The sequence below is a fragment of the Sorex fumeus genome, unplaced genomic scaffold (assembly GCF_029834395.1).
Source record: "Sorex fumeus unplaced genomic scaffold, SorFum_2.1 ptg000035l, whole genome shotgun sequence".
In the NCBI taxonomy this organism is placed as follows: Eukaryota; Metazoa; Chordata; class Mammalia; order Eulipotyphla; family Soricidae; genus Sorex; species Sorex fumeus.
This window is the reverse complement of record NW_026606092.1, coordinates 30,404,498-30,420,327: the sequence shown is the minus strand read 5'-3', so window position 1 is coordinate 30,420,327 and position 15,830 is coordinate 30,404,498. Positions and strand designations below refer to the sequence as shown.

Genomic DNA, 15,830 nt, shown 5'->3' with positions numbered 1-15,830 from the left:
TTAGAAGTTATTTTTATTTTTTTAAAACTTGGGGTCATACTCAGCTGTGCTCAGGTATCATTCCTGGCAGGCCTCAGAGGGACCATTACGTGGTGTCGGTAGTGAACCTGTCAGGTGCATTCAAGGCAAGCACTTTACCCACTATACATCTCTCTGGTATCAGAGATTAATTTTTAAATGGACACCAGAACAAAAATTTACTTGAGCTTGCATAATGGCTGTGTGAATAGTTGAGGATTATGTTATAGAAGACTCCCAAAATCTTGTACAAAATATGGGCAGTGGGAAGTTTGCTTTAGTGGACCTTTCTACTGTATTCTAACCAATGTAATGTTTATTTGCTTGGCTGAAGCCCTAAGGGGATAGGTATCGCAATAGAGCAAGTGTTGTGATTTGCATGAACAATGTTGCAAATGGGCTATTTTGGGCATGGTTAATTTTATGAGGAAAACATTCACTTCTGGCTTTTATTTTCAAAAAACAACTCAGTTGACTTATGGCCAGGTGTTCTGGGGAGGCCTAGTGGGTAATTTTTACAAAAAAAAAAAAGGCAGGGGGTAATGAAATGGTATCAATTTCTGGTTATTGCCTTCAAAGTGCAAGTGATAAAAAGTGTCTGCAAGTCAGTGAGGCTATTTATATTTAAGTGTTTACAGAAGAAAAGGTCTCAAGTCTTGGCACAGCACAGACCTGTATTATACAAAAGGGAAGAGTAAAATATGAAACATGACGTTGCATACTTTTCTTCTTTTAATCATGTTTTTGCCTTTGGAATAATGACTTTTGTAACAATAGGAACTGGCTACACATTTCTAAGGTTCTGAATTGAAAAGCTATGATGAGTTTTGATTTGAAATCATGTCACCTGGCTTAAAATATTAGCTTTTCTACTTACTCAATGCCATTAGCCAAGTCACTTCAGTTAACAGAACCAAGAGCCTATCACAAAGCTGTCATAAGTGTTAGGGCAGTACCCGGCATGGCATAAATATATTCTAATTATTTTTTATTTATGCTAGTCAAAGGAATGTCAAGAGAAAAAGCGCACACATCACTAAGAAAGTTTTACACACACTTTTATTAACAACTTAATACAAGACTGTACATTGTAGGTGCTGAAATCAATCCACTCCTGAAAACCAAAACAACCAGCATTCCTACACCTTTTCAGGCTTTGGTTATAAGTGCCATTTCTATTGCAAAACTCAGATAGTGTAACCAAACATCTTAGGAACAGGAAAAAGAAATGTTCCACTGGAATGGAGAGATTATTTATGCACAAACAGCTGGGGATCACTTCTAGCTTTAAGTGATTCACTACACTCTGGAATGTTCAGTTCCCTTTTCTACAATCTACAACCAGACATACAGCAACTAAGAACTTGGCCACAGGTCCTGCCTAGACTCTCATATACATGAAACGAACAAACAAAAGAAAAACCATTTTATATAAATAAATCAATTAAACTTCACAAAAACTAAAAAAAAAAAACACACCAAAAAACCAAGAAAATACAACAGTAAAAACTGTACAGTATCGGTCAGTCAGTCTTTTGTATCTGGAAAAAGGTGTAACTTTAACCAAAAGTTCTTTATAGTAGAAGTCTTTCACATGAGTGTTAGCTGGAGTGAAAACTTGAAGACTCAGACTCGGTTGAAACAGAAGAATGTCCACCCCGCTTTCCCTTGGAGAGGATCTTGAGACTGGACCCCCTGCTCACAGATGTGAGTGCATGCTGGGCAGAGGTTTTAAATTTGGCTCCAAGGAATGCATAGAGGATGGGATTCAGGCAACAGTGGAAAAAGGCGAGGGCCTCAGTGATGGAAATCCACTTGTGCACTGTGTTTTCAAAGTCACATCCTTGATTGATGATTTCCAGGAGGATGAAGGAGTCAATGCTGATCCCAATGTAGTAGGGCAGCCAGCAGGCGAAGAACGCCAGAATGAGGATAACTGTGGTCTTGAGGGCCTTTCTCTTCTGGTAGCCCTTGGAGTGTGACAGCTTGGAGATGATGATGCAATAGCAGGACAGAATGACGATACCTGGCAGGATCAGGCCAACCACAATGTGCTGAAAGTGGAACACCACCATCCAGGAGTCACTGGGGTAGAAGCGGTCACACATGACCCTGTCCTCGATCACCTGGGTATTGGCAAAGATGAGGTCAGGAATGGTTAACAGCAGAGCAGGTATCCACACGCCGACATAGACCACCTTCTCCGCCAGCAGCTTCCTTGGCCTCTGACTGTTGGTGGCATGGACGATGGCCAGGTACCGATCCAGGCTGATGAAGGCCAGGATGAGAACGCTACTGTACAGGTTGACTGTGTAGATGACATGAATTGCTTTGCATAGGAAGTCTCCAAAATACCAATTTGCCACAGCATCAACTGCCCAGAAGGGAAGTGTGAGGACAAAGAGGAGGTCTGCCACAGACAAATGTAGTCTGTACTTGTCGGTCATGCTTCTTAGTTTCTTCTGATAGCCCATGACCAGGACGACCAACCCATTGCCCACTATGCCAGTCAAGAAGATGATGGAGTAGACAGTGGGCAGAAAGATTTGGTTGAAATGGGCATTTTCCTCCCTGAAGCAGGGTTCCTTGTTGAAGTCAAAGTCACCAGAGCCCAAGTCGTCTCCTGTGTAGTTATCTGAGGAATCTATCTGCAAAAGAGTCAAGGGGATACACATTCACTTTCAAGTTCAGCAGGCATTATCCAAGTTCAAATGAAAAAAAAAAGTTTCTGCTATAAAGAAACTTATGACTGTGGTCATATAAGTTTCTGCTATAAAGAAACTTATGACACATGAAACTTCTGGTATATAAGAGGAACTTAGGAAGCCCAACCTGGCTCAGCACTGCCACCCCAAGTACTGGGAGAGGGCACAGGAGAATTATTACAGAACCTTATTATAGAAACAGCCTTCTTTCCCATGGCCCCTCCCCCAGTCACTTCCTTTAGATCCTTCTTTAGTTGAACCAATTACAAAATTCTTTGTCTAGAACAAAAGGGCGCTGGGACTCTGAGGGGTTCAAAGTCCCATCTTTGCTAACTCTTCTGCCTCATCCACTAGAGCGGAAGAAAAAAACCATGGGGGTGGAGGGGAACCCACCAAAACAAAACACAGAGGGCACTCTTAGGCAGCGTGGTGGTGCTAAGGTGGTGGCTGTGCTGGTGTATATGTGAGTGTGTGTGGTGGGGAGTTGGAGGGGGGGCCGAATTAAGGAGAGGGGAGGAAGAGAGCTGTGAGGGCATCCCAAAGACTCAGTCTCTTTATGGGGTTGGGGTGGTTTGGGGGCTACCTGCAGCAATGCTCAGGGCTTATTCCTGGCTTCCAGGAGATGTTGTGGGGACCACACTGCCTGGGATTGAACGCGTTGGCTGTTGGCAAGGCAAACACCTAGCCCACTGTCCTATCTCTCTCCCAACACGCCTGTTTAGAAAAGCACCAACCATTGTTTCCTGAGTACTTATCTCGACACAAACCTTTCAGTGCTCCAAGCAACACGTACAGGGGGAAAGAGAATGGAGCATTAAAGGTGCATTCGAATTTAGAGTGTTTGGTTTTTGGGACCGGGGGTTAGTGTCAGAGTGGACACCTTCCCACCTCGGCTAGCCTCCTGGACAGAGGTGGAGAGGGACGCATGAGTCTTCTGGGCCAGGCTGAGGCTGATCGAACCCTTGGCGCGCTTCGAAATTTAGGCAACACAGCGTTTTTCCGGGAGGGGCCTGGGGGGGTCTACGCTCTTGGTCCTCACGCTAAATTTCATTTCCTTAACTCTCCGGGGTGGCTCTCCCTTCCCTTCCCCTCGGACCCTGCGATCGTCTGCAGCTGGAAAGAAACCTCCCGGCAGAGAGCGCGCTGGGGGCCGGGTGGTCTAGTCCCCGGGCCCGCGCATCTGTGCACCACGCCCCGGGCAGCCGCTCCCGGGGTGGGCCCCGCCGCGCGCCAGCCACGGTCCCCGCCGGCGCCGGGGACACAGACTGGGCGGCTCCTCTGCGGCACCTCTGAATCGCGCGCCGCTGGGAAGGAACGAAAAGCCTCAGTAGTAGTAACAGGGTTTCAAAAGGCTTCAGGAAACCACCGACGGTTAAAACGGCGCAATTGGCCAAACGGTCCCAGTCAGCACCTGTCTGTTGGCGCCGCGGCCACCCGCAGCCCAGGTGCCCCACCAACCACACAATCCACACCCAGTGCCGCGGCGCGCACCTCCGGCGCTGTGCGCCCTCGGTGACCTCGCCACCTTCCCGAACTCCAACGCTGGGGGCCACCCACTGCCCGCCCGCGGCTCCCGAGGCTTCTCCCTCGACCACAGAGCATCAGACGGCTCCCCCGCAACCACCCAACTGCACGCAACACTCAGAGCCGTCGAGCCCGCCGCACGGAGGGTTCTGCCCACCTTTCCCGCCCTCGACTCTCTATGCCCCGGGGTGGGGGTTAGTAGCCGGGCACCGACGGCCACGCAAAGTTTTGCAAAGGCGCGCGCAGTCGGCGAGAAGGGTGCCTTTGCCTGAAGTTTAATCGGGGGCGCTTTCTCTCCGGGAACTCATCCCCAGAGCGCCGCCGCTCATCTCAGATCACAGAATTCGCCCCCCAAGAGCCTCTCTCTCCTCCAAGGAAAAAACCCAAGGGCTCAGTCCCGGGACTGCGGTGCACCCTTTCTCTTGCACTAGTGCAACCGAATGTCCTTCTGTTTGCAAACAGCATGCAAGCCCGGCGCGCGCCGCGGGATTCCGGAGGGAAAGACACACAAACGCCAAACCCTCCCCCCATCCCTCCACCGACCCCCGCAACGGGCCGTTCCAACCCGAACTCCTTTGCTTCCAGAGCAAAATATTCCAGTTCTACCCTTCCTACAAAACCATGCACACTACAACTTTTTTCTATGCTCCTTCCCGGGGCACGTCCAATTTCCTTTCTGCTGATTTTGCGGGTGCGCTCCAAAATTCAGGTTATTTTGTAGCCTTGAAGGGGTAAAAAAAAAAAAAAAAGGCAACGGAAAGCGGACTTACAGGGAACACGTCCATGGTCTCCGCTCGCTTTCCAGCCGCGGTGGCCACCAGAGCACCCAAGTCCTTGAGGTCACTTTGCTACCTGCTCCCGCAGCTTCGGACTGAAGTTTCTGGCCGGAGCGCGACTTTTATAAAAACACGCGCCGCGGGCTGGGCATGCGCAGCTCGGGTGAGCGGGCGGGGCGGGGCGGCGGGGGCGGGGTGGGCAGCGGAGGAGCGACTGGAGGGCTGCGGGGAACCCGGGGTGCGTCCTCGGCGGCCCCCTTGGGGTCAGCCCGGGAAGCCCCCGCGCGGCTGCAGTTGCTTGCAGGTCCCTCTGTGAGTCTCCAGCTGGGGAGACCCAAAGAGTGGCACTCCTTTTCCACTTGGGAACGCAGGATGCGCCCACGGGAGGTTGGAAGCGCGGGCCACCGACGCATCCCTGGCTGAGTGTAGTAGCATCCATCCTGGCTCACGTGGATAGCCCATCAGACCCGGGAACCGTCACAAACGGGGACACGGAGGCCCGGAGAGGGGGAAATCACTTGCTGGAATAACCCAACCGGTAGGCGGCAATGCGGGAAAGTGAGTCCAGCACCTGACTTTTCTACCCGCCGGTCTAGCAGGAGGTGCAAATTGCACGCAGAAAACAAGATAAAGATACTTTCTTCAGAGCGCTGGTCTGCAGAGCTAGGCACACACACCTCCACGGGGAATAGCACCCGGTCAGGGGTCAGCCACCAGGGAAAAGAAGAAAAAAAAGAAAAGAAAAGAAAAGGAAAAAAACCTCTCCGAAAAAGAGAGACTGGGCTGGCATCGTTCTAGAGGGAGCTTGTGATCAAGAAGTAGGTATATTCCCCAGTGGCCAATTCGTCAGTAGTATTTTAATCATGATAAAGGAGTGTTTCATGGTTAAGAGAAAACTAGCAAATGAGAAATGTCAAAGGATCACGCAGTGATTAAGAAACACTCATTCTCACAACATCCCGTGGGTGTGACCCTTACGCAAGGCGGCAGCGGTGAGTTCGGTGGTCAGACCGTTACTGAGCGTCCCCTGAGCGCCACCGCTCTCGGCGTTAGGGACAGAGCCTGAAAGCAAAGGACAAGGTCCCCAAGTGCAGAAAAGGGAAGCAGGGATAAACTGGCAGCGTGGGCTGGGGATTCCAAGTCGGGCTTGCACCCATGAAGCATCTTTCACTATCCCACTCAGCCATGCGGGGGTTGCACCCTGGCACCAAGAAATAAGGTGGAAGAGTAGGGCGGGATGGGGTGGCTGAAGGAAGCTGCTGGTCCAGAGCGGTGCCACAGGGCTGGGTTTTCAGTGGGCGCCCGGCAGTGCTTTCCCGCCGGCGCGCAGCCTGGGTGGGGCAGGAGGCGAGGGAGGGGTCGGACGGAGAAACTGTGACCGCAGGCGCGCGCGCCTGCAAGCGTGAAGGTGGGGACCGAGGTGCCAGCGAGCATCAGCAGGCGGGAGGAGTGAGTAAGGATTTGGAACGCTCCTTTCCGGATCCCAGTCTGGAGTACCCCACTCCCACCCTGGCCCAGGACCGTCCGGAGGGGTGGACTCTTATCGACTGAACCATATAAACAGGCTTTTCTTCCAGATAAAATCTTCCATCTTGGAGGTGGTCCCCCAAGTTCAGTTCACATTTACCTCCTTTGTCTGGGGTCCCTTTCCTGATATTTGTGGGAGGAAGGTTCTCACCTACTGAAAAGTCGATATTGGGGGTCAAGAAGTGCGACGCAGAGACTGCAGACCCAGTCATGAATAGATAAAATCAATAATATTGATTTTTTTTGTGGAATTAAAAAAAACTTTCAAAATGCACTTTTGTTCTGTATTTAGCCAGAATCTTCACATTTTCATAAATGTGGTAGAACAGGTATCTATCCTTTGAAGGACTGGAATTTTGAACATTTCCAATTAAAATTCATTTAAAAAAATTCAGAGCTTGCTTCTCATGAAGCTTGGTTGGCAGAGCCAGAATACTAGCTACATCCTACCCCAAAACTCTCCCCAATGACTAAAATCTGAACCGTGGAATCCCACAAACCTGCCCCAAAGGGAGAGAAGATAAATCTGGAATAAAAATGATTCCCACAATAAATATTTGTTGATTGCAGACAAAAGAAAGTTCCTTTCTTTATCTGACGACTCCTTTAAATCCTCTTAGCTTTATCTGCTAAAAGGAAACAGCTCCAGAGAACAAGGAAATGCTATTTAATAAGGTAACTGTCAAATTAATCCCAAACCACTCTTTTCAATGATAATAGTCTCAGAATTTGATAAGACCTCTACCCCTGTGGTTGGTGGTAACGCGCTGGGATATCCTCTTTGGAAAACATTTTGTGTTCAATGCGAACCTTGAACAATAATTCTACTTCTAGAAAATTGTCTGAAAGGCAATATCTTTTCTGTCATAAAGATAACCAAGGAAATACTATTTACATAGTGAACTGTCTAAACAGTCCTAAATGTCTATTATAAGTGGAATGGTTCAAATTTTTATTCCTCCTTATGTAAAATTCCATTTAAAATTGTAAATGTTTATAAAGAGCATTTAATGACAATTTTATGAAATATTTAGATGTAAAGGCAGGATTCAAAACAATGCATTATGTAGTATAATCTCAGTTATCAAAATATTCATCACCACTTTGCTTGCATATGCTTCAATCCCCTGTTACTGTAAAAAAATCAGCCAACCAAGTAACCAACCAGACAACAACAATAAATAAATAAATAAAATATGCTTTAGGAAATGTTATTGGTGTTTTCAGTGGGCGAAATAATTTGATTTTCATTTATTTCTTGCATTTTTCTGGACTTCAACTTAAAAAAACATAGACATGAAACATTTTCATATATAGCAGAATGAATGTTTAGAAATGAAACACTAGCTTCCTTCCCTTACTTTTCACTCCCTAATGTTGATTTTTTTTCATAGTAGTTCTCCTTTCCTCTTTCCAAGGAAAGATACCCTCATATTTCCCCCTGAGACAAAAGTACTTAAAACTGCATTTTTAAAAAGCAATCATTTTCTGATGTTTTTCAAAACAAAGCAAAAATTCTCAAGCTTTTTTTGGGGGTGCTGGTCACGTGCAGTCCGCCTCATGTCATCCCCAACCACTTCTACATGATGTGTACCCTCTCTATTCCACAGCAGGGAAACCGAGGTACAAAGGGGGGGTGGAGAATTTGACTGAGCTCATTCTGGGTATGTGCAGCTGGCCTCTCTTGGACTCCCAAGTCCAGGTCCCCTGCATACTGTGTCTCCTTTCTCTGACCTGACTGCTGCCAATTGCTTTCTGAAATCTCCCACCTCTGAAAGGTCCTTTGTTGTTTATTTCCATGCTCCTTAGAGTGGCTCCATGTGAGAGAGTCCGTTTCTATATGTGTGTCTTTATTGCCCTCATCCCCATATTCCAGAACACTTAAAGGGAATGTTCGGAGATTCTCCATGCTGCTAGCCCATGGATGGAAAAATAACAAGCTCTCTAATTGTTCACGGAGCCTTTCTTTAATGAATTAATGACTTTCCTGTGTGGTTCTGGCAACAGAGCTGGGCTTCAAGGCTGTCAGAGCCTTGGCAGGGTCCCCAAGTTCTCAGGCTGGCTTTCGCCCAGGAAGTAACTAGTGTTGGCCAGGTTTAGAGGGGACGCATCCAGTGATACCATGGCCAGCCTGCTGCCACCTCCTGTTGCTCTCTCTGCATCTGGTGGATTTGCTTAGGAGCATGTGTGTGTGGATGACAGAAACTATACAATGTCCTCAAACAAGTTTGAAACTGGTGGAGGGAGAGGACGAGAATTTAGAGACAGACCCCCTTCACCCAAACTTCCCAGATGTTGAGAGTAGGAGGCAGCACGTTAAATGCCTTCTGGATGCTGGAAGCCCCTTACCCAATTTCACTGCACCCCTCTCAACACGCCCCCCCCACCCAATCTCTTAAAATAAAATAAAAGAAAAGAAAGCACGGTCCTCCTGTTCATCAATTTGCTCGAAAGGGTGCAGTAATGTCTCCAATGTGAGACTTGCTACTGTGTTTGCCGTATGGGAAAGATACTCTCGGTAGCTTGCCGGGCTCTCCGAGAGGGGCGGAGGAATCGAACCCAAGTCAGTTGGGTCGGCTGCGTACAAGGCAAACGCCCTACCCACTTTGCTATCGCTCCAGCCCAAAGTAAAATAAAACAAAGCCAAAAACCCCACAAGGGCCACTTTTGTTTCTAAGAAAGAAAAAAATAATTATGAACTTCCTCGATGGTTGTTGGGGGCATGCTCAAAGGGACAAAGTTAATGTTTTCCCAAGAGATTTTTCTTTAAAGGAGTTTATTTCCCAAGGGACTTGTGATTCTAACAGAGGGTTGCAAATCTCAGGGACAATGCTATCAGCTTTAGTATGTTTTCAAATAGGAGGTGAAAGAAGCAATCTCTCATTTCTTCTTTCCTAGCACCTTCTGCTTCCTACCTCTACTGGAAAGAAGGAATTTTGGAAAATAAGCCGAAGCCTTCCATCTTGCAGTGATTTAGGAAAAGTATTTCTGATTTCCTGACTTTCTTATTGTGTACCTAGGTTGCTAAATTTTCTAAAAGGTCAGACTTCATTGAAATAGAATTATAAGTGTTTCATCAAAACTTTTTAGCAGTAGAGAATAGTCACCGAAATTTTCCACACACACACACACACACACACACACACGCACACACACGCGCACACACACACACAAACTAGATTGAAAAACAAATACACCCTATTTAGAGCCACGCTGGTAAGTCATTTGAACAAAGCAGTCACTTAATTAACGATGCAATGATCATTACTTGACCAGTTTCTCAGCCAGAAGGCGGCTTTGCTCTCTCAGTTTACTGGGCTCCTGTGACAGGTGCGGTGTCACTGTGCAACTCAAAGACAACAAACAGACTCAGTGCTGTTGCCTCAGAAATGATGGTGTCAAGCTGGGAAACAGGGCATGACTTTAGGAAATAATTGAGAGAGCAAACCCTGTTCTCCATGGAAAAGGCTTGTCATTGTTTTCCTTAAACTAGTAATTTATTGATAGTGACTTCAGGCAGCTATGTGACAAGAGGCAATGCCTACAGCTTTTTACTTTCTAAAGAGAATTCAGCATCCCATGGCAGAGTCGGGGTGCTCCCAGAAATGTGGTGATCTGATCACAAAAAACGATGTGCTTTGAGATCTCGCCAAAATTCATTGTCTTAGATGAATGGAAAGACAGGGTGGGGGGTGTGAGAGAGAGAGAGAGAGAGAGAGAGAGAGAGAGAGAGAGAGAGAGAGAGAGAGAGAGAGAGAGAGAGTTAGGGGGAATCCATGCAATATTTTTGCAGGGACTGTACTTTAAATCCAAAGCCACAATTATGTCCTCAGAGCTATCTTGTAAGTTTAAGACCCAGTGGAAAACTAAACATCCTACAAACATATAGAATTTGGCTTTTGAGTCATACCCAGGGCTGGAGCTATAGCACAGCAGGTAGGGCATTTGCCTTGCACACAGCAAACCCGGGTTCAATTCCTCCATCACTCTCGGAGAGCCTGGCAAGCTACAAAGAGTATCCTGCCTGCACGGCAGGGCCTGGCAAGCTCCCCATGGCGTATTTGGTATGCCAAAAACAGCAACAATAAGTCTCACAATGGAAACGTTACTGGTGCCCACTTGAGCAAATTGATGAACAACGGGAGGACAGTGCTACAGTGCAGTCATACCCAGTGGTGTTCAGGGCTTATTCCTAGCTCTGTGATCAGGGAGCACTCCTGGCAGAGCCTTGGAAGAGCATATGTAGTGCCAAGATTTGAACCCGGGTGAGCTGCCTGCAAGACAAATGCCTTTACTTCTCTGCTAATTCTCCAACCTCAGATATTATAAATGAAAAATGCAAAAAAAAGGAAAAAAAAACCTAAGGGTTTCTATGGAAAACTGGAAGATATATGCCCTATCGAAAGGATGTGGCCACTGCTATTATATGCCCTGTACGGGCATTCATCACATATTTCAAAATTTTAAGATAAAAGTCCAATTGATTTGTTTCTTCCCCCCTCCCCTTTTTATTAATTCACCGTGAGATATAGCTACAAAGCTTTCATGTTTGAGCTTTGGTCATACAGTCATCAAACACCCATTCCTTCACCAGTGCACATTTTCCACCACCAAAATCCACCCCTCCCTCCCCCCACTCCCTCCTCCCATTCCAACCCTTCCCCTGATGGTGTGGCAATTTCCCCAATACTCTCTCTACTTTGGTTACATATAATATTTCGACACCAGTCCCACATATTCTATCCATAACAAAGAATTCTAAAATTTTAATAATTAGGGTCTGGAGAGATCTCTGCAGTGAGCTACTCCGTTCCGAGATTTGTGTGTGTGTCTCTGGATCATGGCTATGTAGGGGCTTAAGTAGCTGGTGGCAGTTTGTGGGCGTCATCTCAGAATCCCATAGGGCAGGGATGGGGGGAAGGAGAAGGGCCTACTCCTGCTCTGTTTGCCACCACTGCTACCACATACCTGGACCTTTCCTTGAGTTCCAGAAGATGGAGGCTGCCGGGATTCCTAAGGGGGTCCTGTGGGGGGATGGCCCCTGCTCCTGTCTGAAGTGGCCCAGCGAAAGTGTGTTATTGCAAAGTCCGAAGGAATCTTTGCAGCAAGCTGCTTGGTTCCAAGATTTGTGCGTGTGTCCCTATTTATTTCTTCTTTTTTTAAACACTCTAGGCTACCACACTCTGTGAAAGTGGGGTTGGCATAAGGACCACTCCCAGAGATGCTTAATCCAGCAGTGGACTGACAAATCTATGGGAACTCAATGCAATGCTGTGTGACACTTGTCTACCAAGGTCTCAGGGTGGTAGCAGGAGACCAGGCAATGCTGGCGATAGAACTTTAGGCCTTGTGCATGTTCAGCACGTGCTCTTTTCTTGAGTTATCTCCTTGGTCCAAGTCCTAATTTTTTAATGTGAAAGCTCAACTTTAAGATATCGATTCAAAAACAAAGAAATACAAGTTATTTTATTTATTTTTGTTTATAAAGTTTTTCACAATATTTGATTATATTGAATATTAGAACACCAGTCCCACCACCATTGCACCTTTTTACCACCATATTTTGAATGTTTCCATCCTGAACCCCAAACCCAGCCCCCAAAGCAGAATTGAAATAATTTATTTTATATTGATTGCTATGAATAATCTTCTAGAAAATGATCCAAAAAGGCTTCTTAGAGGAAAGTGTGAAGATTTTCTATATATGTATAAAGGTAAAGGTAAAGGTAAAGGCCCTCCCGTTGATTGTCGATTTGCTTGAGCGGGCCCAGTAACGTCTCCATTGGAGACTTTGTTGTTACTGTGTCTGGCATATCAAATACTCTCGGTAGCTTGCCGGGCTCTCCGAGAGGGGTGGAGGAATCGAACTCGGGTCGGCCATGTTGGCCACTTGTAAGGTGAACGCCCTACCGCTGTGTTATCGCTCCAGCGATATATATATATATATATACTTATATGTATATATAAATATAAATATATTTCCCCCTAAAATTGGTTGCCTTCTACTTTAAACCCCATCACATATGGTGTACTACTCTTGGTATATTAGTGGTGTAAATAAAGTATGAGTGATTTATTGTTGAGTCTATGGATCATGGCCATTGATGAGATTATAAATTTCTTGGAAGAGAGCACAGAACAATATGCCATAGCCATGCCTACAGACCCAGCGCCAGACTCTTTCATTCAGGGCGACCCAAGGGGGCAGGTGATTTTTTGCTCCCCACCCCAGTAGAGCCAGTACCAGCAGCTGAAAACCTCCAGAACTCAACCACCGTTATATTCACGGCCACTCTCCACATGCTTGGACGAGCCTCACCCAGGAGTAAATCCACAGAAAACCCAGTATGTGGGACTTGTGACTGAAAATTCCAGGCACAACAGAACAGGGAATGGTTGACCTCCCCACATCTCCCCCTATTTCCAGCAGCTTGGCGGTCACCCCCACAGGCCGGCTCTGGCACCATATAATCTCATCAACAAGTTCTTTTTGTTTCTAGTTTACATTGTTCTAGGATGTTGGCTCTAGAAAAGAAGGGAAGGGGGGTGGGATTTATAGAACTTTCAAGGATAGACTAAGGCAGTAGTGGAAAAAGCCAGAAGTGGTTTTAGAATCCTTTTTGCGTGATCTCTGTACCATAATTTGCCAACTTCTCTGAGTTGAAATTAATCACTTTTATTTTCTTGAGTTGATATTCCTGGGCGTTTCCAATTATCCCCCAGCTACAATTTGTGACCCTAAAGAGTAGGAACAAAACGCGTCTGAAGCTCTGCTATAAGCCTTTAGCCCCTTCTCTGTCTGCAGGCTTCCTATTTTATTCAGTATTCTTGCTTGATACAGGACACTGAGCTGCTATTTATGTCAACTATTGTGGGACAGCATCATTCAGAAAAAGGCACATTCTTCCCTCTTCTTTTTAAATAGGGAGGGGAGGAAAGGAGGGATGTACAATAGACCAGTGGATTGCCAGTCCAACCCTGCAGCTGAGTGGTTCAGAATACAGAGCACTGCAATTGACTTGGGTGCCAACTCTACACATCTACACATATGCCCTAACTCAATATCAGAGATATCACTTTAGTAGTTTAAAGCATATTTATTTCCTCTTTGCTATATTTACTAGGATCCAATTTATCGGTCTACATCCTGTGCAAACATGTCTTCAAGTCTTTTCTTAGCTGTACTGCCCAGATAACAGTAGCATTTCACTTTTGGTGTTGTCGGAGGATTAAATATGATAATGCCATGATGTTCTTAGAGTAGCGCGGTGTACATGATTATGAAGCACCCAATAAACATTACCTATTATTGGGATAGGCTCATATCTCAGCGCTGAAACGTCTTTCTTGACAGTGGAGGGCTTTGATTAACCAAAGCAAATAGCTTTCTCCACTATTACCCAGACAAGTGAGGTAAAGGGAAATGGACCTTTAAATAAAGTGTGAGATATTCTTGCCTCTAACTGCGGGGCAGAAGAGAGATTTGTGCGAGGGGGAGGAAATAAAAGAAACCAGGATTCTCAGATGTGCCTTAAGGGCATCTCCTGGAATTAGGGAGCCTCAGATTCAGGGCTGGAAAGCATCTTCGTGTTTTGGGGCCACACTTGGGAGTACTCAGGAGCTACTCTGTCGCTCCCTGATATGGTGCTGGGGGGATCATGCAGTGCTACACAGGTTGTAATCTGCTTCCAGTAGACAAAATTCATTGAGAGATCTCTCCAGGTTGGCCCTGGAAGGGATCTTTGAACCCTTTTGGTCTCCATTTTAAGGATTCCCTTCTACAACTAAAGGGGTGATCCAATCATTGAACCCACTAAGGGATTCATGCTGGATTCATCTTTTCTCTAGGCATCCTCCTCCCCTATTTTCTATCCTCTGACCCTAACTGAGCTGAGCTGGGCTGAATACAGTTTTCTAAGAGGAAGCCAAAGAGAGTGGCATCCAAAAACCATCCTGAGAATGGATGAAGGTAAGCCTGCCTTTCCTGAGACCCCCCCCCAACCCCCACCCATACCCCTTGCAACCACAGGGATGAGTCTAATGAGAGGCCTCTTTGTTCCATTAGCAGGTTTGAAAGTGGAATCTGGCCCGGGTAGGATTTCTTTTCATAAAGGAAATTATCTCCAAACATAGAAGATTTGGGGATTAAGTGACTCAAAAGATTTAGTGCTAGACTTTTTAAGGCCTCCTGAGACTTTTAGATGTACTCACCTCTCCAGGGAGAGAAAATGTGGAAAAGTAGAAGACTATTAAAGTGGAAGATTAACCCTATAATGGCTTGGTATTGCATGAAGGGAAACTGAGTTAACTGATTAAAAATGATCTGAAGCCTCATAGCCCTATATGGTTCCTTTTCAATATTGGAACATTTATCATTTAGCGTCCTTCCAACTCCTTCCAAGGTAAATACGACATTTCTTAAAATCTCTGTAAAATGGGAATGGCTTTCTATGGGAACAGTTCTTTTCTTTTTTGTTTTTACTTTTTTTGCTTTTTTTTGAATGATACCCAGCAATGCTCACAGGTTACTCCTGGTTCTGCTCTCAGGAATTACTCCTGGTGGTGCTTGGGAAACGATAAGGGATCCTGGGGTTTGAACAGGGTCAGCAATGTGAAAGCAAATACCCTACCTGCTGTACTATAGCTCCAACCCTGAAGCCACGTTTTTTTTTTCTTTTTGGGTCACACCCGGAGATGCACAGGGTTTACTCCTGGCTCTGCACTCAGGAATTACCCCTGGTGGTGCTCAGGGGACCATATGGGAAGCTGGGAATTGAACCTGGGTAGGCCGCGTACACGGCAAACACCCTACTCGCTGTGCTATCGCCCCAGTCCCCTGGTTTTTTCTTTAATGAAGAAAACAAAACTAATTTGCTGTTATTTGAATAGATCAAGGTATAATGCATTTCTTATTTTCCTCCTTGTCTTCTGCTCTTTTGGGGAGAATGGGGAGAGTTCACCTTGTGCTCAGGGTTTATTCTTGGATCTGAGCTCAGGGATCACACTTGGTGGGGATTGGAGCACCATAAGAGACACTGGGGATTGAACTCAGGTCGGCTGCATGTAAGATAAGCTCTCTACCTCTTGAGCTATCTCTTTGACTGTGTCTTCTACTCTTTGTTTCTGTGGTTGGGAAATCATTCCTGGAACTGGGTCTATGGGTCCTCCTGGCTCTGCTTGCTTTTGGGAACTGAGCTGTGGCAATCCCTTGAGATGAGAGGTCCTGAATCCCCTGCGGTGTGATTTGATGGTTTGGAAATCCTCTCATGTGTTGGGTCTG

At 46.2% G+C, this 15,830-nt stretch overlaps 1 protein-coding gene across 1 annotated transcript; it reads right to left on the bottom strand.

Annotated features, from left to right (window-relative positions):
* Positions 1–1,070: 1,070 nt before the first annotated feature.
* CXCR4 (C-X-C motif chemokine receptor 4) lies at positions 1,071–5,114 on the bottom strand. The gene is made up of 2 exons (XM_056117646.1): positions 5,018–5,114; positions 1,071–2,666 (listed from the first exon to the last, which is right to left on the bottom strand). The coding sequence occupies exons 1-2, from the start codon at positions 5,030–5,032 to the stop codon at positions 1,620–1,622; spliced, it is 1,062 nt and encodes a 353-aa protein (XP_055973621.1). The 5' UTR covers positions 5,033–5,114; the 3' UTR covers positions 1,071–1,619.
* Between the last annotated feature and the right edge of the window lie 10,716 nt (positions 5,115–15,830).